Source organism: Gouania willdenowi, unplaced genomic scaffold (assembly GCF_900634775.1).
Source record: "Gouania willdenowi unplaced genomic scaffold, fGouWil2.1 scaffold_419_arrow_ctg1, whole genome shotgun sequence".
NCBI lineage: Eukaryota > Metazoa > Chordata > Actinopteri > Blenniiformes > Gobiesocidae > Gouania > Gouania willdenowi.
The window spans coordinates 23,015-39,384 of NW_021145179.1; the positions used below are offsets into that span (position 1 = coordinate 23,015).

Sequence of the window (16,370 nt, forward strand, 5' to 3'; positions counted from 1 at the left end):
TAACACATTTTTCTGTGTTTAAAAAAAAAAGTTGTAAATGTTTCCTTTTTTTTTAGCCAAAAATATATTTTCACAGGAATATGTTTATTTCAAGTTTCATTCATCCTGCTGTGATATGTACATTAAGAAAGATGACACACAAATTTACCTACATCTTTTTTCACCTTCAAGTAATAGAACACAAAAGTCCTGTTGGTAGGTTTTGTTGTTGTTATAAATACTGTAATTTCTCATGAAATGCACTAGATGACAGCAGATCTCATTATATCCTCAAAGGTTTGCAATGGGTCCCATTCTAAAAACACAGGAACCTCATCAACGAGAGAGATACTATATATACGTTTCTTAATAGAAAGTGTTTCAAAGTGTCAAACAAAAAAGGTCCACAGTGCTTCTAACACTGACAAGGGCAACTTGTGGCTCAGGGGCCACATGTGGCCTTCAGTATAATTTTGTGCAGACCCAAAGTAACTCTACAAAATAACATAAACCACAGCAACACAAAATTACACAAAATGACTCTAAAACTTTAAAAAAGGACAATAAAAATCAGCCAATCAACCCACTACAAAGACATACGAAATCACAAAAAAAAACAAAACAGAAAAACACAAAATGACTACAAAAATAAGTTTAAACTAGACAAGACCTGTATTTGAAAGGCGAATACGTATTTGGCAATTAACAATTGGCAAAAATAACAACCTGTATCTGGATTTGTTGACAAGTTATATAATGCAGGAAAAACAGAAGACTGACCTTGACCTTAAATATGACCTTGAGCAAAGGTCAAAGCACACAAAATGACTACAAAAACAGAAATATCCACAAAATGACAACAAAAAAATGACAGCAGGACTTCAGACCCGTACCATACAGAGGAAGACTTCAAACCAGAGGAGAAGTTAAGACCAGGAGGAGACCATGGGGCCACGCATGGCAGAGTGTACAGAAACTTGTATTAACAGATACATTCTCAAGTATGCGGGTAGAACAAAATGCAGGTGAATTCACATTATTTGCACCTCTCACTGGAGTTTGTAGTAACTCAACTCTGGGTCTACCTCTACCCCTACCAAAAGAAAATACCTCTGTGGGAACTTTTTGTCTTTCCCCTTCATCCACAATAAATGTCATTTTGCTTTCAAGTGTTTGGTAGTTCACAAAAGGGAAGGTTGAACCTTTAAGCAAAACTGATCTGATGATATTTCAGCTGTGTGTATGAATGTCTTTTTTTTTTTTCTAAAAAAAACCAAACCCCCGGACTCTCGACGTGATGACAGCAACCTCCGGTGACCGAGCTGACGTTGATCCACTGCTCCAAGAACCACGATAAAGGGCTGAGCGATGTGAATCCGGGTCACGGCACCACTGTAGCCGGCATGTCTGCACTAGTCGACTAGAATCCTTCTGCGTTGTGTTGAATGAATTAATGAGCTGAGCCACACACAGGGGTTTGCCATTCCGGAAGGTGATTTACTGTGTGAAACAAAATAATCAGTACAGCCACTCCACATTTCACATCCCACAGAAATCTCCTGACTACTTCCTCACTGAACTGAGATTTTTACTAATTTATCAATTTGCCAAAAACACGGTTGAATAATTTACAAATAAATTCCTCCCATCCTAGCAATTTCACATTTTTGCACAAACAATGAATAATTCACAAAAGATACACATCACATGAATCAAAATAAAATAAATAACACATGTAGTGTACAATATATTGTCTACACACCTGTGTGAAACAAAATAACATCAGTACAGCCACTCCACATTTCACATCCCACAGAAATCTGCAAAAAAAACAAAGGAAGAGGTTCCACAGACATGTGAGACTGCACTAGTGAGCTTACATACACGTGCTAACAGGAAACTTTTCTAAGTGCTGGACTAACATTAAAAAACGCAATTTCACCCATAAACTACTAACATAAATGATGGCAAAGGGCTTATAAAGTATAAACAATGTTTAAATATAACCTAAATAAAGTATTTGTTGAAAACTAACATTCTATTTCATCCCTTCTGACCGCCAGAGGCGGTGCTTCAAGCACTGAATGATCATTCTTGCGCTGATATAAGACATGGGTCAAGCTGACCCGTTATCATAAGAGATGCTAACAGAAAGCTAACACAAGGAGAAGGTAAAGTGTAATGGGATTATTTATTAAAGGCTCAGTAATTGAGAACGTAATTGTAATTGACTTTCAGGGTAACAACAATAATTTTAATTGTAATTGGTAAAAATGCAGGTCACGGTAATCGTAATTGAGTTGTAATAGAACATGGATAATTGAAGACGTAATTGTAATTGAAAAACATAATTGACTCCAACCCTTATTTAAATGGTAATATATCACATTGTTTATGTCTTTTTTGTAGTCATACACATGAATAGAAACACAGATACCATCAGGAACCACTGTGTAATGATTAAGATATAGAACGTCCTGTTTTACAGAACTGCAGGGTCATCATACCTGTGCCTTGGGTGGGTTGCCCAGGGTGAGGATATCTGTAGGTTTGTCTGTGCTTGAGCTCTTCAGCTGAGTCCTGCTTCTGCTGCTCTCCTCTGACTTCCTCAATCTATATTGCCGCTGAAGCTCCAGTATCTCTCTAAAGGCTGTTGCTTTATCGTTACTTTTTTACAGTCATTTTGATTGGCTGTGGTTTGCAGAAAGAACACACAAATAAACAAACATGATGTTTATCATGAGATAGAATTATATTGTTATTGTTTGATAAAGTTTATAATCATGTCATGACGGGAAAAATCAATGTAATTTTATCTCCCATCAGGCATCATATCAGATGTCATTACTTCTGGAGGTGAACTTGTTTTATGATGAAGTCACATGTACAGTAGGAGTGTGGAATCAAACATTGATGGGCGACCATGGCTCAGGTGGAAGTGGGTCGTCTTCTGATCGAGAGGTTGGGGGTTCGATCCCAGTACCTGACTATGTGTCGAAGTGTCCTTGGGCAAGACACTGAACCCTAAGTTGCTCCCAGTGGTCGACTAGTGCCTTGCATGGCAGTCCTGTCCCACTGGTGTGTGAATGTGAGAGTGAATGGGTGAATGAGCTGATATGTAAAGCGCTTTGAGACTGCTTCAGTGTGGTGATAAAGCACTATATAAAATCAAGTCCATTTACCATTGTGATGCAGATTTATGTTGCCTTCATTCTTCACTCACCTTAATTCCCGCTCATCCTCTTCGTCCTCCCTCTCCTTCTGTCTCCGTTCCATCTCTCTGTACTTGGCAATCATTTCCTCTTGGTCCACCTGAGCCTGCCTTTGGTTCACCTCCTTCAGCTCTTGCAGGTTCTCCAGAACCTCCATCTCCCGTTTCGTGTCTTTTGTTCCGTTTTCAAGCACCTGAATGAAGAACAGTAACACAGAAGTTAAAATCACTCACACACATAATACAGTGAAAATAACAAGTGAAATATTTTGCCATATTTCACTTATTGTGTTGAAGTGTGGGGTAACATATATATACTAGAAATATTTTACCAGTGATTTTGTTGCAAAAAAGAATGATCAGAATTATTTACAAAGTTGGTTTTAGAGAACATACAAATTCCTTATTTATTAAATCCGGGTTATTAAAATGTAAAGACACAATTTAACTGCAAACATCAGTTTTTATGTTTAAAGCCAAAAGCAGAACAGAGTGTGTTCATAGATTATTTGTAAGTGCGTCTGAGGATGATGATCACAGGAGGAAATTATATTTTAAGCACCAAGTCGCTCGTACTACTTCAAGACTAATGTTCTCGTCTGTTGTCGGTGTGAGGTTGTGGAATGCTCAAGAAAATGATTTGAAGGTTTGTACAAATATTTGTCAATTTACAAAAAATTATTGGGCAAAAAAAATCTGCCAATGTGCTTTAGAAAGTTGACTTGTAAGGTGATTTGTTAATTTTGATTTGTCATTTTTGGGTTATCAGAGAAAAATAATAATAATAATAAATTAATTTTATATAGTGGTAAGCTATTATTGTGACTGACGGAAACGACTGACGGAAACGAGGCAGCCATAATGCGTCATCAGCCCCTTTGACCACCACCAACAGACTACATTCATACTAGGCAATGCGAGTGAAGTGCCTTGCCCAAGGACACAATGACAGATATCACTGGAGCAACTGCCCCCCACTGTGCACCTGGAATTCTCAGTGGTCTCCCATCCAACTACTAACCAGGCCCAGACCTGCTTCGCTTCCGAGATCTAACAAGATCGGGAATAGTGGAAATGCTGTGGATTGATGAGGGGAAGGTTGGTGGGGTCATCAATTATGTATTGATTAAGTTAAGGGACAGAAATATAACAATATTATTCTTCTTATTGCTCATTTCCAATAAAATGTTTCATTTAGACTTTGATATTATTCGATGTACATGGGGAATCTTTGTTGGTTTACATTTTCATAAAATGAATGAATGAATCAATAAATAAACAACAACAACAACAGAAACCTGACCTTCGTGGGGTTGTTTAGTTCCTCATCATCCCTCTCCTGCTGGATCCTTTTCATTTCCTCCAGTTCGTCAGGCTGGAAGTTTTGCGTTGCACCGTGCTCCATGGCGTAGTCTGAGTTATTTGGGTCAGTCTACAATATCAAAAGAAGACATGATTAATATTTCTGAAAACAGACATTTTTTTAATGTCAACAAAATGTTTGGGATAGCCATGGCATACATTCTAACCTTGAAAGTAATCTCAAAAAGACATCGAGGGCACTTAATATACAAACGAAAGATTGGCAGCCCCATGTACCGCTCATTCTGAACAGTCTCTTTACAAGCATTGAACTTAATTAATTAATTAATTAATTGAAAGTTTCTCCCTCTAAAATTAGTTTGATAATATTTGTTCTGTGTTACAAATATTGTAGAGTATTAAGGATTAGTGCACAAAGTTACAAGGGCCAGCTCAGATATTTTTATGCAACATTTTATTTGAACTAGATTTATATTTGAGAAAATGAAAATATAGAATACAGTTGTTTGAGATTCTGTGTGACGTTTTAATTTGAAAAAGAATAATCATTATTTACGCTCTTTGAGTTTCCTGCACTTATGTCTATTTCTGATATTATGTATTGTTTTTTAAATACATGAATTAAAATGAATGAATAAATACAATTTAAAAAAATATATGATTTTAATCAGTCATTTATTTTAATTTTATTATTACTGGACGTTTCAGGCGACCCCACATGGGGCCAAGACTCCAAGGTTGGAAAAACATGGGTAAAGTGTTGCACGCAGATATGTTTTTAAAGAGTCACAAGTATTTTCTAGAGCCTAGGTTCCCAAAGTGGGGTACGGGTACCCCCAGGGGTACGCAAATTATCATGGGGGGAAGTAGATAAAAATGAAAAACACTGACAACATTGGAAACTAGAATATAAATAGAGCAGTTAATGTTCACGCTAGGTTAATGCTAATGCTTGGCTCATGTTATTGTTAGGTTAATGCTAATGCTATGGTTAGGTCACGAAATCCGCGAAGTAGTACTTTTTTTTTACAATTATTATACACGTGAGATCATGATAAATTAGATTATATCAGATTAGAGCGTGTTAGATTATATGCATTAGATTATAATAAAATTATAATAGATTAGATCATGACAGATTAAATTACATTAAATTGATACAGTAGGTTATATTGGATTATATTCGAACATATTAAATTAGACTAGATCATATTAATTAACATGCATTAGATTAGAATGAATTAGATAAAATCATATGGATTAAATCATAATAGATACGGTTATATTACATTATATTGGAACATATTTAGATTAGATCAGATTAGATATGGAACATCCTAAACCTTTTATTCCTACCTAAAACTCACTGGGTAAACTGGTCCAAAAAGCACATCAATGCGTTTACTTGCAAAATATTACATCTCATTAAAAAAAAAAAAAAAAAAAAAAGACTAAATAGTAAAAGTGAAAAACAAAAAGTGCTAATGATGCTCTACCTTAGCGTTGAACAGCTTGGCTCCAAACAGAGGCCATTTTCGAGCCACAGTCAGATGTATCCTCACACATTCGGATGCAGTGCACCCACGTAGCACGGACCACTTAGTGGCCAGACGCTCCATAAGGTCTCTGAAATGAGACGAGGACCAGACTTTAGACATTCCTTTACTGTCCACATGGGGAAACCTGTTTTACACAAATGACACCATAAAGGATAACTGATTATCACTATAAATTAGAGATGCACCAAATATACGGCCACCGAATATATTCGGCCGAATATTGTAAAAAAAAGCCACATTCGGCCTTTGGTTTAGTGAGTTAAAAACAAGGCCGAATAGTAGCGTATGACGCAATCAAACAACCTGCAGTGATTGTGATTCGGAAAAGTGTGTGTGCGTTGCTGCAGGAGCAGCAGCAGCAGCTCCTCCTTTCCACACACAAACACAGCCAGACTCTGTCCTTACCGCTCTCCGTCGTCCGTCACCGTGCAATTCACAAGCAATGTCGGGTCTCACTGCAAAGACTGGTGTAGCATTAGCATGGAGTGCTAACAGCTGATGAGTGTAAACAATGGGTCCGTGGCTCCAAGCAGTGACTCCCAACACAATCGGAAGCAGGAAAAGTAGTGCAGCAAAACCATTATAAAGTGATGTTTTCATCATACCTCCCCTTTAATGCACTTAAGCTTTTTTTGGAATTATTTGAAGGGATAATATAAATAAAAAACGTTGTTGTGCTTTTTTATGAAAAGCAAAGACTACTGGAATATTTGAAAAATGTCAGAATATTCAATAAACATTTACTTTCTTTCTTTCTTTGTTAATTTTGGACCAGCTGTCCACGACCCTCCCAGTACAGGTCTGCGAACCACTTTTGGGTCCCGACCCACCAGTTAAAATCGCTGTTCTCGGCTATTTATGCACCTCGGCGCCGTTTCTGTATTCACCAGAGCTGCGCTCGGACGAGAGTCACTTTCAGCACTACTTCCGTCTCTCCCGTGCCCAGTTTGACGACCTGCTGACCCGCATCGGCGCTCGCATCCCCTACCAGGACACCAACAATAGGTGCTCTATTCCAGCAGAAGTGCGCCTGTCCATCTGTCTCTGCCTCCTGTTAGGTGTTTTTTTTCTTCTTCTCATTATTCTGAATACGTCACAGTTGGGGAATGCTCCTGATTGGTCGACGCACCGCGATATGTCCCAAAAGTTCAACAATCCCAACTTCAACGTCGGCCGCGTTGAAGGCGCCGGACGCATGTAAAAAGCGTTTGGTCTGAACGCGCCATAAGAATCACTGATCTAAGGCATTTCTGTAATTTGTAATTTTGTTGAGTATAACTATGGTACATTCTATTTTTAAGTGTTGTATGTGGGTATATGTTGACATATAAAACTATGTTTTCTTTTCTTTTTCTTTCATTTCATTATATTATTTTGGAAACCTACATGTAAAAGAGGGTGATCAAACCTCAAAGAAACATTTTCTGTTTTTCCATTTTTTTTTCGTTACACTTAATTGTTTTTTTTTTTTTTTATTTCTCTCTGAGTTTTGTTTTGAGAAAGATGACTTGTAAAGACCACAGGCATCTATTTACTTTATTATTTTATCTGTCAAATTGTGTTTTATTCCACCCTTTGCAAACTGTGTTTGATTGTTCAAACAAAAATACAGAGAAAATTAAATATAAACATGGCAAAGGTTCACTCCCAAAAAGGTTGTAGAAAGATTTTTAGAGAGAGAAGGAAAACTATGGAAATGCTTAAAGGATGAAATAAAACAACCGTGGGCGACCGTGGCTCAGGTGGTAGTGGGTCGTCTTCTGATCGAGAGGTTGGGGGTTCGATCCCAGTACCTGACTATGTGTCGAAGTGTCCTTGAGCAAGACACTGAACACTAAGTTGCTTCCAGTGGTCAACTAGTGCCTTGCATGGCAGTCCTGTCCCACTGGTGTGTGAATGTGAGAGTGATTGGGTGAATGAGCTGATATGTAAAGCGCTTTGAGACTGCTTCAGTGTGGTGATAAAGCGCTATATAAAATCAAGTCCATTTACCATTTACCAACAAAGCAGCAACAAAAACCAGTTTAAAAAGCTTTTTAAATCATATATTGTTAGTAAGTATAAGACAGAAGTGCAACAATTTTACCTGTGACAGCAATAATTTATAATAGATATATAATGGTATAAAAAATATTAATATTTACTCAATAAACATAACAAAAAGGTATATATTGGGATCGAGTATATTGTGAATTGTAATGTTGCCACACCATATATTTTATTTAAAATGTAATTTATGAAATTTGTGGAGTAAATATTAAATAGTAAAATATGTACAGTATTTGTGTATATACAGTATGTATGTATATGTATATATTAGGGGTGGGGGAAAAAATCGATTCACATAAGCGATTCATAAAGTTCAAAAATCAATTTTTAAAAATTGTTTTTTAAAATTCACTTAATTTTTTTGATTTTTTTATTGTAAGTTAAACAATACAAGTAGAAACACAAAAATCAAACAACAACAAAAACAGACAAAGTACTGGACGAAAGCAGTTATACAGTATATATGTATATAAATATATATTTGATGTGCATGTAAAAACTGCATATACAAAACTATGTAGACTATATACTAAATGTGTATAGTAACAATAGTAATATTTGTTTTAGGGCTGGGCGATATGGCCTTTTATAAATACCGCGATATTTTTAGGCCATGTCACGATACACGATATATATCTCGATATTTTGCATTACCCTTGAATTAACACTTTGATGCACAAAAACACACCAGTATGATGATTCTATATGTCTACATTAAAACATTGTTGATCATACTGCATTAATATATGCCAATTTTAAACTTTCATGCAAAAAAGGGGATATCACAACTAAGTCAAAGTTGACATAACTGTATTTATTAAACAGTGAGTGGCTCAAACATAAAATTGTCAACAGAAAGTGCACGTTCTGTGCAAAATTGTCACAGAGACATTTCAAAACAAGACATTAGTGCAGGATGCAACTCACATGGCATTTCAAAACACAAAATTAAAGTGCACTTTTTGTACATAATGCCACTACAATATTTTAAAACAAATAGTGCCCTTTTGTGCATGTTGTCATTAAGATGACATTTCAAAACAACACTAAATTTAAGTGCACCTTTTGTGCATAATGCCACTAAGATATTTAAAAAAAAAAAAAAATAAAATAAAAAAAAAATAAAAAAATAAAAAGTCCGCGAGTTTAACGGTATGGTCATTTTCAACACCGCACAGACTACAAGCTGCGATATATCGAGTATATTCGATATATCGCCCAGCCCTAATTTGTTTCCATATATTTTTTTGTAATATTATCTGGAGAACATAGTTCAGTTTTTTGTGAAGGTGTAGCTGTGTAACTTACACCCTTTCAGCTGATTACTGAGACAATTAGTGTTGTTTGTTCTGTTTTTGTTCTTCTGAAGACTGCAGAAAATAAAAATTCTAATTAAAATGTCAGAGGAAGATCTTGGTTTAGATTCATAATATCTCTGTTTGTGATGGATGGATTTCCAGTGGGTGGCAGGTTTTTGTCTGAATTAGTTGTTTTTTTTTTTTTTTTTAATTTGAAGGGAATTTATTTGCCCCCTAACACTAGGTGGTGGTAATTTGTTACTTTTACTAATTAGTTATTGTTTTTTTAGCAAGTATTCAGATTTACATTATTTATAATTAATTTAATATAAATGATATAAAAACTATTTTCACAGACCTGTGCCATGAGGGCTGCCACCTCCAGAGCCAGCTCTTTGTTCACAGGAAACTGGCCCTGCTGAACTTCATCATTGACTTGGTAGGCCAACAGGAGGCGCTCTCGCTCTGTCTCTCCTTTCACCTGAGATCTGAAACAAAGTCTGCACATACGTAGAGAGAACCCAGTCATTACACCTGACTTTAGAGGCAATAACCAGAGGTGTAAAGAGTACTGATATATTCTAGTACGTAAGTAGAAGTACTGTTACTTGAGGAAGTCATACATAAAATACTCAGGTACAAGTAAAAAGTAGCTCAATGAAATAGTAAAAGTTATTATCGTTACTTTCACCACCCTTGTCTATGTTTGGTAATAAATCTTGCCACTGTTCCCTTGCATACATAACATCAAATGTATAAACTTAAAAAGGAAGAGACCAAATCTTATACAATTGGAACTTAATGTATTTTCCACAAAGGCATCTGTATAAAATAAAAGGTTTTGTCAAAATGAACAATTTTTTTTTTTAAACATAACACCAAAGAGTTCAATTTAAAATAAAAATAAAAACAAATCAATACAATTTAATTTCTGAATTCTATAACAGTCCCAAGCCAATTGTCATAATAATTTACTCAGTAATGGTTGGGTGTAGAAATGTAATAATTTACTTTACTTGTTTTCAAATGTACCTTAGTACAAGTAAAATTACTGATTTAGAAATATACTCAAAAAAGTACAAGTACCATAAAAGCAACTCAATTACAGGAACGTGAGTACTTGTAATCTATTACTTTCACCTCTGACAATTACCATTTCAATAACTTTTACAAATGCAGGAAATCTAAAATAAACTGTTAAAATTCTACATCACAATGTTCTAAACTTGAGTCCGTGTAAAGCAAATTCTGACATTTTCTTCTAAACACATTAAATGGGTCATAAATGTAGAAATCAGGGACGCGTTGCGTAAAGGAGCCATCATTAGCATAAACCTGACCCTGCTGCTTAAGCTCAGTAAACTTCCGTGGCCTCCAGCGGACGCAATTCGGCCCCTAGCCAAAAACAAACCACATATTTAGACTCAGGGGAATAAAACGCGTCCGCTGGTGCTACATTTTTCATGAAATGAGCACTTTTATACACCATGTACAGTTGTTCGCTTCTATCAGGTGCAGTTTTGACTCGACCGGGCAGGGATGCACATATTTTGGGCGGAGCAGACCTTTCCGCTGACACCTCTTTGGTCCGATCACTTTTGGAAGCACTATTGACGCTGGAGCCGCTTTCACATTGTTCTCTCCCATAGACACAGTATGGAGGCGGCACCTTTCCCGCGAGTGGGCGTGGTTTCAGCGCCTCTAACTGACACGGCCCCAGTGTCTCAGAGCAGAGAGAAGTGCTTGTTTTTCAATGATTTTGAAACCTCATTTTTTATATTTAGCGATTTTTGTGTCATTATGTCAATGACGCATGTTTCTGTGGTGTGACAAACTCATAACACAAAAGCTCCTGTTGAAACAAATCAAATCTTACCTGCTCTTGTATGTAAGTCGAAAAATACGCGCTCCCTCGTTCTTCCCAGGATGCATCTCTTTTAAAGTCTGTTCCCATTTGGAAATGACATCACAGATCTGACAAAAGAGATTCAGATCAGTTTCCAGCCATAGGCATTAATACTGGATGAGCGTGCGTGTGTGTGTGTTGACCTATGGTCCTACCTTGGCTGAGGGCTGCAGGCTGTGCTGCAGGTCTTTTCCTGATGGATCATCAGTGAAGAGAGCGAAACCCATCAGCTGAGGCTTCCTCATTCCTATCCTCTGGTTCAGCGTGCTGAGGAACTCCTCTACAGTCGTGGAGCCATCGACCTTTATGAGACACACCCCCTTTAACCATATCTAACCAGCTTCCACTGTCCACCTCTGAATGTGTGGCATGTAGTTCTGATGCAATAACTGTGCCAGGAGATTAGAAATACTGTCTGACAGCAGTGCATAGAAGCTAAAGATGCACTGATCAATACTGTGATCAGTCCCAAACATGGCCGAGAGTGATGCTTAGTTAAATGCGACATCTTTCTGGTGTAAAAGAGTTAAACTCTAATGTGATCCCACTTGTTATCAACACATATCGCTAAAACCGATTAATCCTACAGTCATTGAAAGCATCACCTTTGCAGATTTGGGTCAAACACTAGGGAAATAGCAGAACTTTTGTAATGCTGTCTCCCTGGTAAGTGCACAGGCTACTTCTTAGTAGTAATAGTACGTAGTATCAGTGTGCGTGCCGCTCAGACGCTCCTCCCTCTCACGTCTCGTTTGGTCTAATTTGTGTTGATTTCAAAATGAAAATAAACGTTTTGAAACGTAATTATCAAAGAAGTTAAAATTTAAATTTAGTTACTATGATAAAAACTATATTATTCATAATAAACAATATTAAATAATAATAAAGTAATATAATGATAATATAGCAATACTAATAATACAATTAGAATACCATTAACTAATATAAAATAATAAAAAAGAGAATATAATGGTAATTATAAGAATAGCAATAACATTAATACAGTAGTAGTACAATTAAACAATAACTATAATAATAATAGCAATAACAAAACATAATGAGAATCCAGTAACTATAATACAATAATAAACAACATAAACCAATAAGGTAACAGCAATAAAAATTATACAGTGAGAATAACAGTAACTATAAGATAAAAGAATAAAAAATAATAATTGCAAAAACAATAATACAGTAGTAGTACAATTAGATAGGGATATAATATTAATAGTGAAAATAGTAATAATAGTAATGTTATAATAATAGTAATAACAAAATAACATAAGAATCTAGTAACTATAATGTGATAAAAAAGCAATAATAAATAATAATAATAATATTAAATAATGATAAAGTAATATAATGATAATATTGCAATACTAATAATACAATGAGAATACCAGTAACTATAATATAAAATAATTTTTAAAAAGAATATGACCAGGAAAAAGGCACAGCAGAGGATGTACTTCCTGCGTCAGCTGAGGAAGTTCAACCTGCCCCAGGAGCTGCTGATCATGTTCTACACCTCCATCATTCAGTCTGTTCTGTGCACCTCCATCACTGTCTGGTTTGGATCTTCAACCAAACTAGACAGACACAGACTACAAAGGATAGTCAGGACTGCAGAAAAGATCATTGGTGTTGATCTGCCCTCCATCCAAGACTTATACCTGTCCAGGGTCAGAAAACGGGCAGGTAGCATCACTGCAGACCCCTCCCACCCTGCACACAATCTGTTTAAACTCCTCCCCTCAGGCAGACGCTACAGATCACTGTACGCCAAAACAACCCGCCATAAAAACAGTTTCTTCCCCCAGGCTGTCACTCTGATCAACACTAAACAGTCAAAGAGTGTCAGTCCTGTTTCTGTGAAAAAACCCTGGAACCAAACATAACAACCTTGGATCAATCTGACACTGAGAATGTTCATGTACATACCTTTAATTTAAATGTTCTACTGCACTACTTATCAATGCTCTACTGCACTATTTTCCTTTTATTATTATTATATTTTATTATTATCTTTCTTTTCTATTATTTTCCTTCTTATATCTTATTTTTTAATTTTTATTTTGTATCGATTTATTTATTTTTTATACTATTATTATTATTATTATTATTATCATCTTGTTATTTGCACATTCTAGTCTAACTACTGTTTATATTTATACTTATGTTTTATACTTATTATCATCTTTTCTAGTTGATTGTTTATTGTTGAATGTTTTCACTATTGGAGAGAGCACAGTTGACCGAGTCAAATTCCTCGTGTGTACAACATACACTTGGCGAATAAAGCTGATTCTGATTCTGATATAATGGTAATTATAAGAATATCAAAAACATTAATGCAGTAGTTGTACAATTGTACAATAATAACATTAATAATAATGGCAATAAAATAACAAAATGAGAATCTAGTAACTATAATACAATAGTTAAAAACATAAAACAGCAAGGTAATAGCAATAATATTAATAATAATACCAGTAACTAAAAGATAAAAGAATAATTAAAAATAATAATATAAGAATAGCAAAAACATGAATACAATACTAGTACAAATAGATAAATAATATTAATAGTGAAAGTAATAATAGTAATATTAGAATAATTATAACTTAATATTGACACTAAAACATTCCAAATATTTCTTGAGTCACTGTCAATCTTTACTTCATACAAAACTACAGTACGCCAGTTAAGTCAACTATTCCTCAGCATGCATATACTATACATGTCTATCAGTGGCGGCTGCTGGTCTTTCATGCAGGGGAAGCTCATTTTCTGCCTACTTCAGAAAATGTATCTGTTTATTTAAATGTGAATTCTAGTAGAATTCACATTTTGTTGTCAACAACTATTTGTAGATTATCACACACGCGCGTAGCTGCTGCGCGCTGGAGTGTGAGTGTTTGGTCAAAAGTCTCACAACACAAGCAGTAACAGTCTCCACAAACACCAAAAACAGACACTAGGTTTGTCAGAAGTTAATTCGCTATGAGAGGATCAGCAAAGTCTCCGTGTCAACACAGAGCAACAGACTGAAATATTTGAAAAACCCGCCTGTGTGCTTACAACGTCATACTCTCTGATTGGCTCATTTCGCTGTCAATCAAAATTGAATTAGCCTGAGACAGATCATCCAATCATCATCCATTATTCCAGCGTCCGGAACAGACAGATCCAGCCCACTGCTCCATAGACCTCCTGTGAAGCCCGGCGTCCGAAGGGCGGGACTAAGTGCGTCATAACCGAGCATTTATCCAATGAGCGTCTAGTTTGACTGCAGTGGATCAACCCCTAAATCATCTCCCATTGAAGTCAATTGAAGCTGAACTTCACCACTGTTTATTAACACTGTGACGCTGCGGTAATGAATGAAGAACGTCACGCTGTCACTGTCAGTTTCCTGTTATAAGAAGCTGATTCTGAACTAAACATACATGTGTTCTGTCATATATTTAGTCAATGAAATGTACACACAACACTACATATTTGACCACTGATTTTAGGGGAAGCTGAGGTTCCCTTGTAGTCTTAAAGCATCCGCCACTGATGTCTATACTGTACACCCACTCGACCAACAGAGAAAGTTGGTCACACCAGTGCCACCACTGGATAAGTTTGTGCAGAGCCCTGATAATAATAAATATGTTGATAGTGATATAATATTAATAGTGAAAGTAGTACTAGTAATAAAAGTAATGTTATAATATTAATAGTAATAATTGCAATAACAAAATAATATAATAATACACTAAAAACAATAATAATAAACAATATTAAATAATTATAAGGTAATAGAATGATAATATAGCAATGCTAATAATACAATGAGAACACCAGTAACTATAATAAAAAAATATAATGGTAATTATAAGAATAGCAATAACTTTAATACAAAAGTAGTAAGATTATACAATAACATTAGCAATAACAAAATATAATGAAAATCCAGTAACTATAATACAAGAACATAAAATAATAAGGTAATAGCAATAATAAAAATAATACAATGAGAATACCAGTAACTATAAGATAAAAAAAAGAATTAAAAAAAAGAATATTATAAGAATAGCAATAACAACAATACAGTAGTAGTACCATTAGATAGAGATAACAATAGTGAAAGTAGTAATAATAGTAATGGTAATAATAATAATAGTAATAATAACAATAACAAAATAATTTAATGAATACCAGTAACTATAAGATAAAACAATAATAAGAATGACTAATATGTAGCTTAGCTTTCTTAACTGTCGCCATTAAAAAGATGTGCATGTTAACACTGACTTTGCAGGTTTTTCCGGGGATTTTCCCTGTGCGCTATAAAGGACGTGACTACTCCTGTGTGTGGTGCTCTGCTACGGAGTAAAAGCCTCACGCGCTTTTGTTTTGCTTACGTGGTGAAAATATGAGCGTTTCTAATGCTGTGTGCACGGATACACATGATGTTTACTTACCAGAATAGTACGTACCACTTTTCCGCTCTAAAAACTGTGATACACAATACAATTGCTGGTTACATGGAGCTGGTTCATCTTCAACAAACACGTAGTTTAACAAACAATACTAACAAAATAGTGAATGATATGTTATTATATACAGATATAAAGTGATAATAACACACTTACAACAGTCCCTGCCGATTGATTAACGTGGATGCCAATAGATGAGTAGCAGTTGATCACAGTTCATCTGTTTCGCCATCAAGATGGATCCCGGAAGTCGTCTCTCAACAGATAGTGCGCTAGCGCCCCCTCACACTCTGAGGTCAAAAGCTGAATAGGTTTCATTTCTGGGCCGTCCAGAAGTGAAATAAAATTAAAATAAACATTTTGAAATGACCAAATTACTCCAAAATAACAGATACACACACTTGGGTATTTGGAACCCGTTGACTAAGTTTCAGGTCGAACACACACACACACACACACACACACACACACACACACACACAGGGAGGAAGAGGCCAGCTGGGTACCATTTATATGCAGTGCACTTAGTGGCCACACTGCCCCCCTGTGGTAGGGGGA

General features: G+C 35.7%; 1 protein-coding gene across 1 annotated transcript; it reads right to left on the reverse strand.

The window, feature by feature from the left end:
* Window positions 1–1,149: 1,149 nt before the first annotated feature.
* Window positions 1,150–11,833, reverse strand: LOC114460188 (pleckstrin homology domain-containing family H member 1-like). The gene is made up of 11 exons (XM_028442216.1): window positions 11,783–11,833; window positions 11,481–11,657; window positions 11,296–11,393; window positions 9,778–9,919; window positions 7,170–7,285; window positions 6,010–6,196; window positions 4,494–4,622; window positions 3,203–3,384; window positions 2,487–2,622; window positions 1,742–1,799; window positions 1,150–1,479 (listed from the first exon to the last, which is right to left on the reverse strand). The coding sequence occupies exons 1-11, from the start codon at window positions 11,831–11,833 to the stop codon at window positions 1,430–1,432; spliced, it is 1,326 nt and encodes a 441-aa protein (XP_028298017.1). The 3' UTR covers window positions 1,150–1,429.
* Between the last annotated feature and the right edge of the window lie 4,537 nt (window positions 11,834–16,370).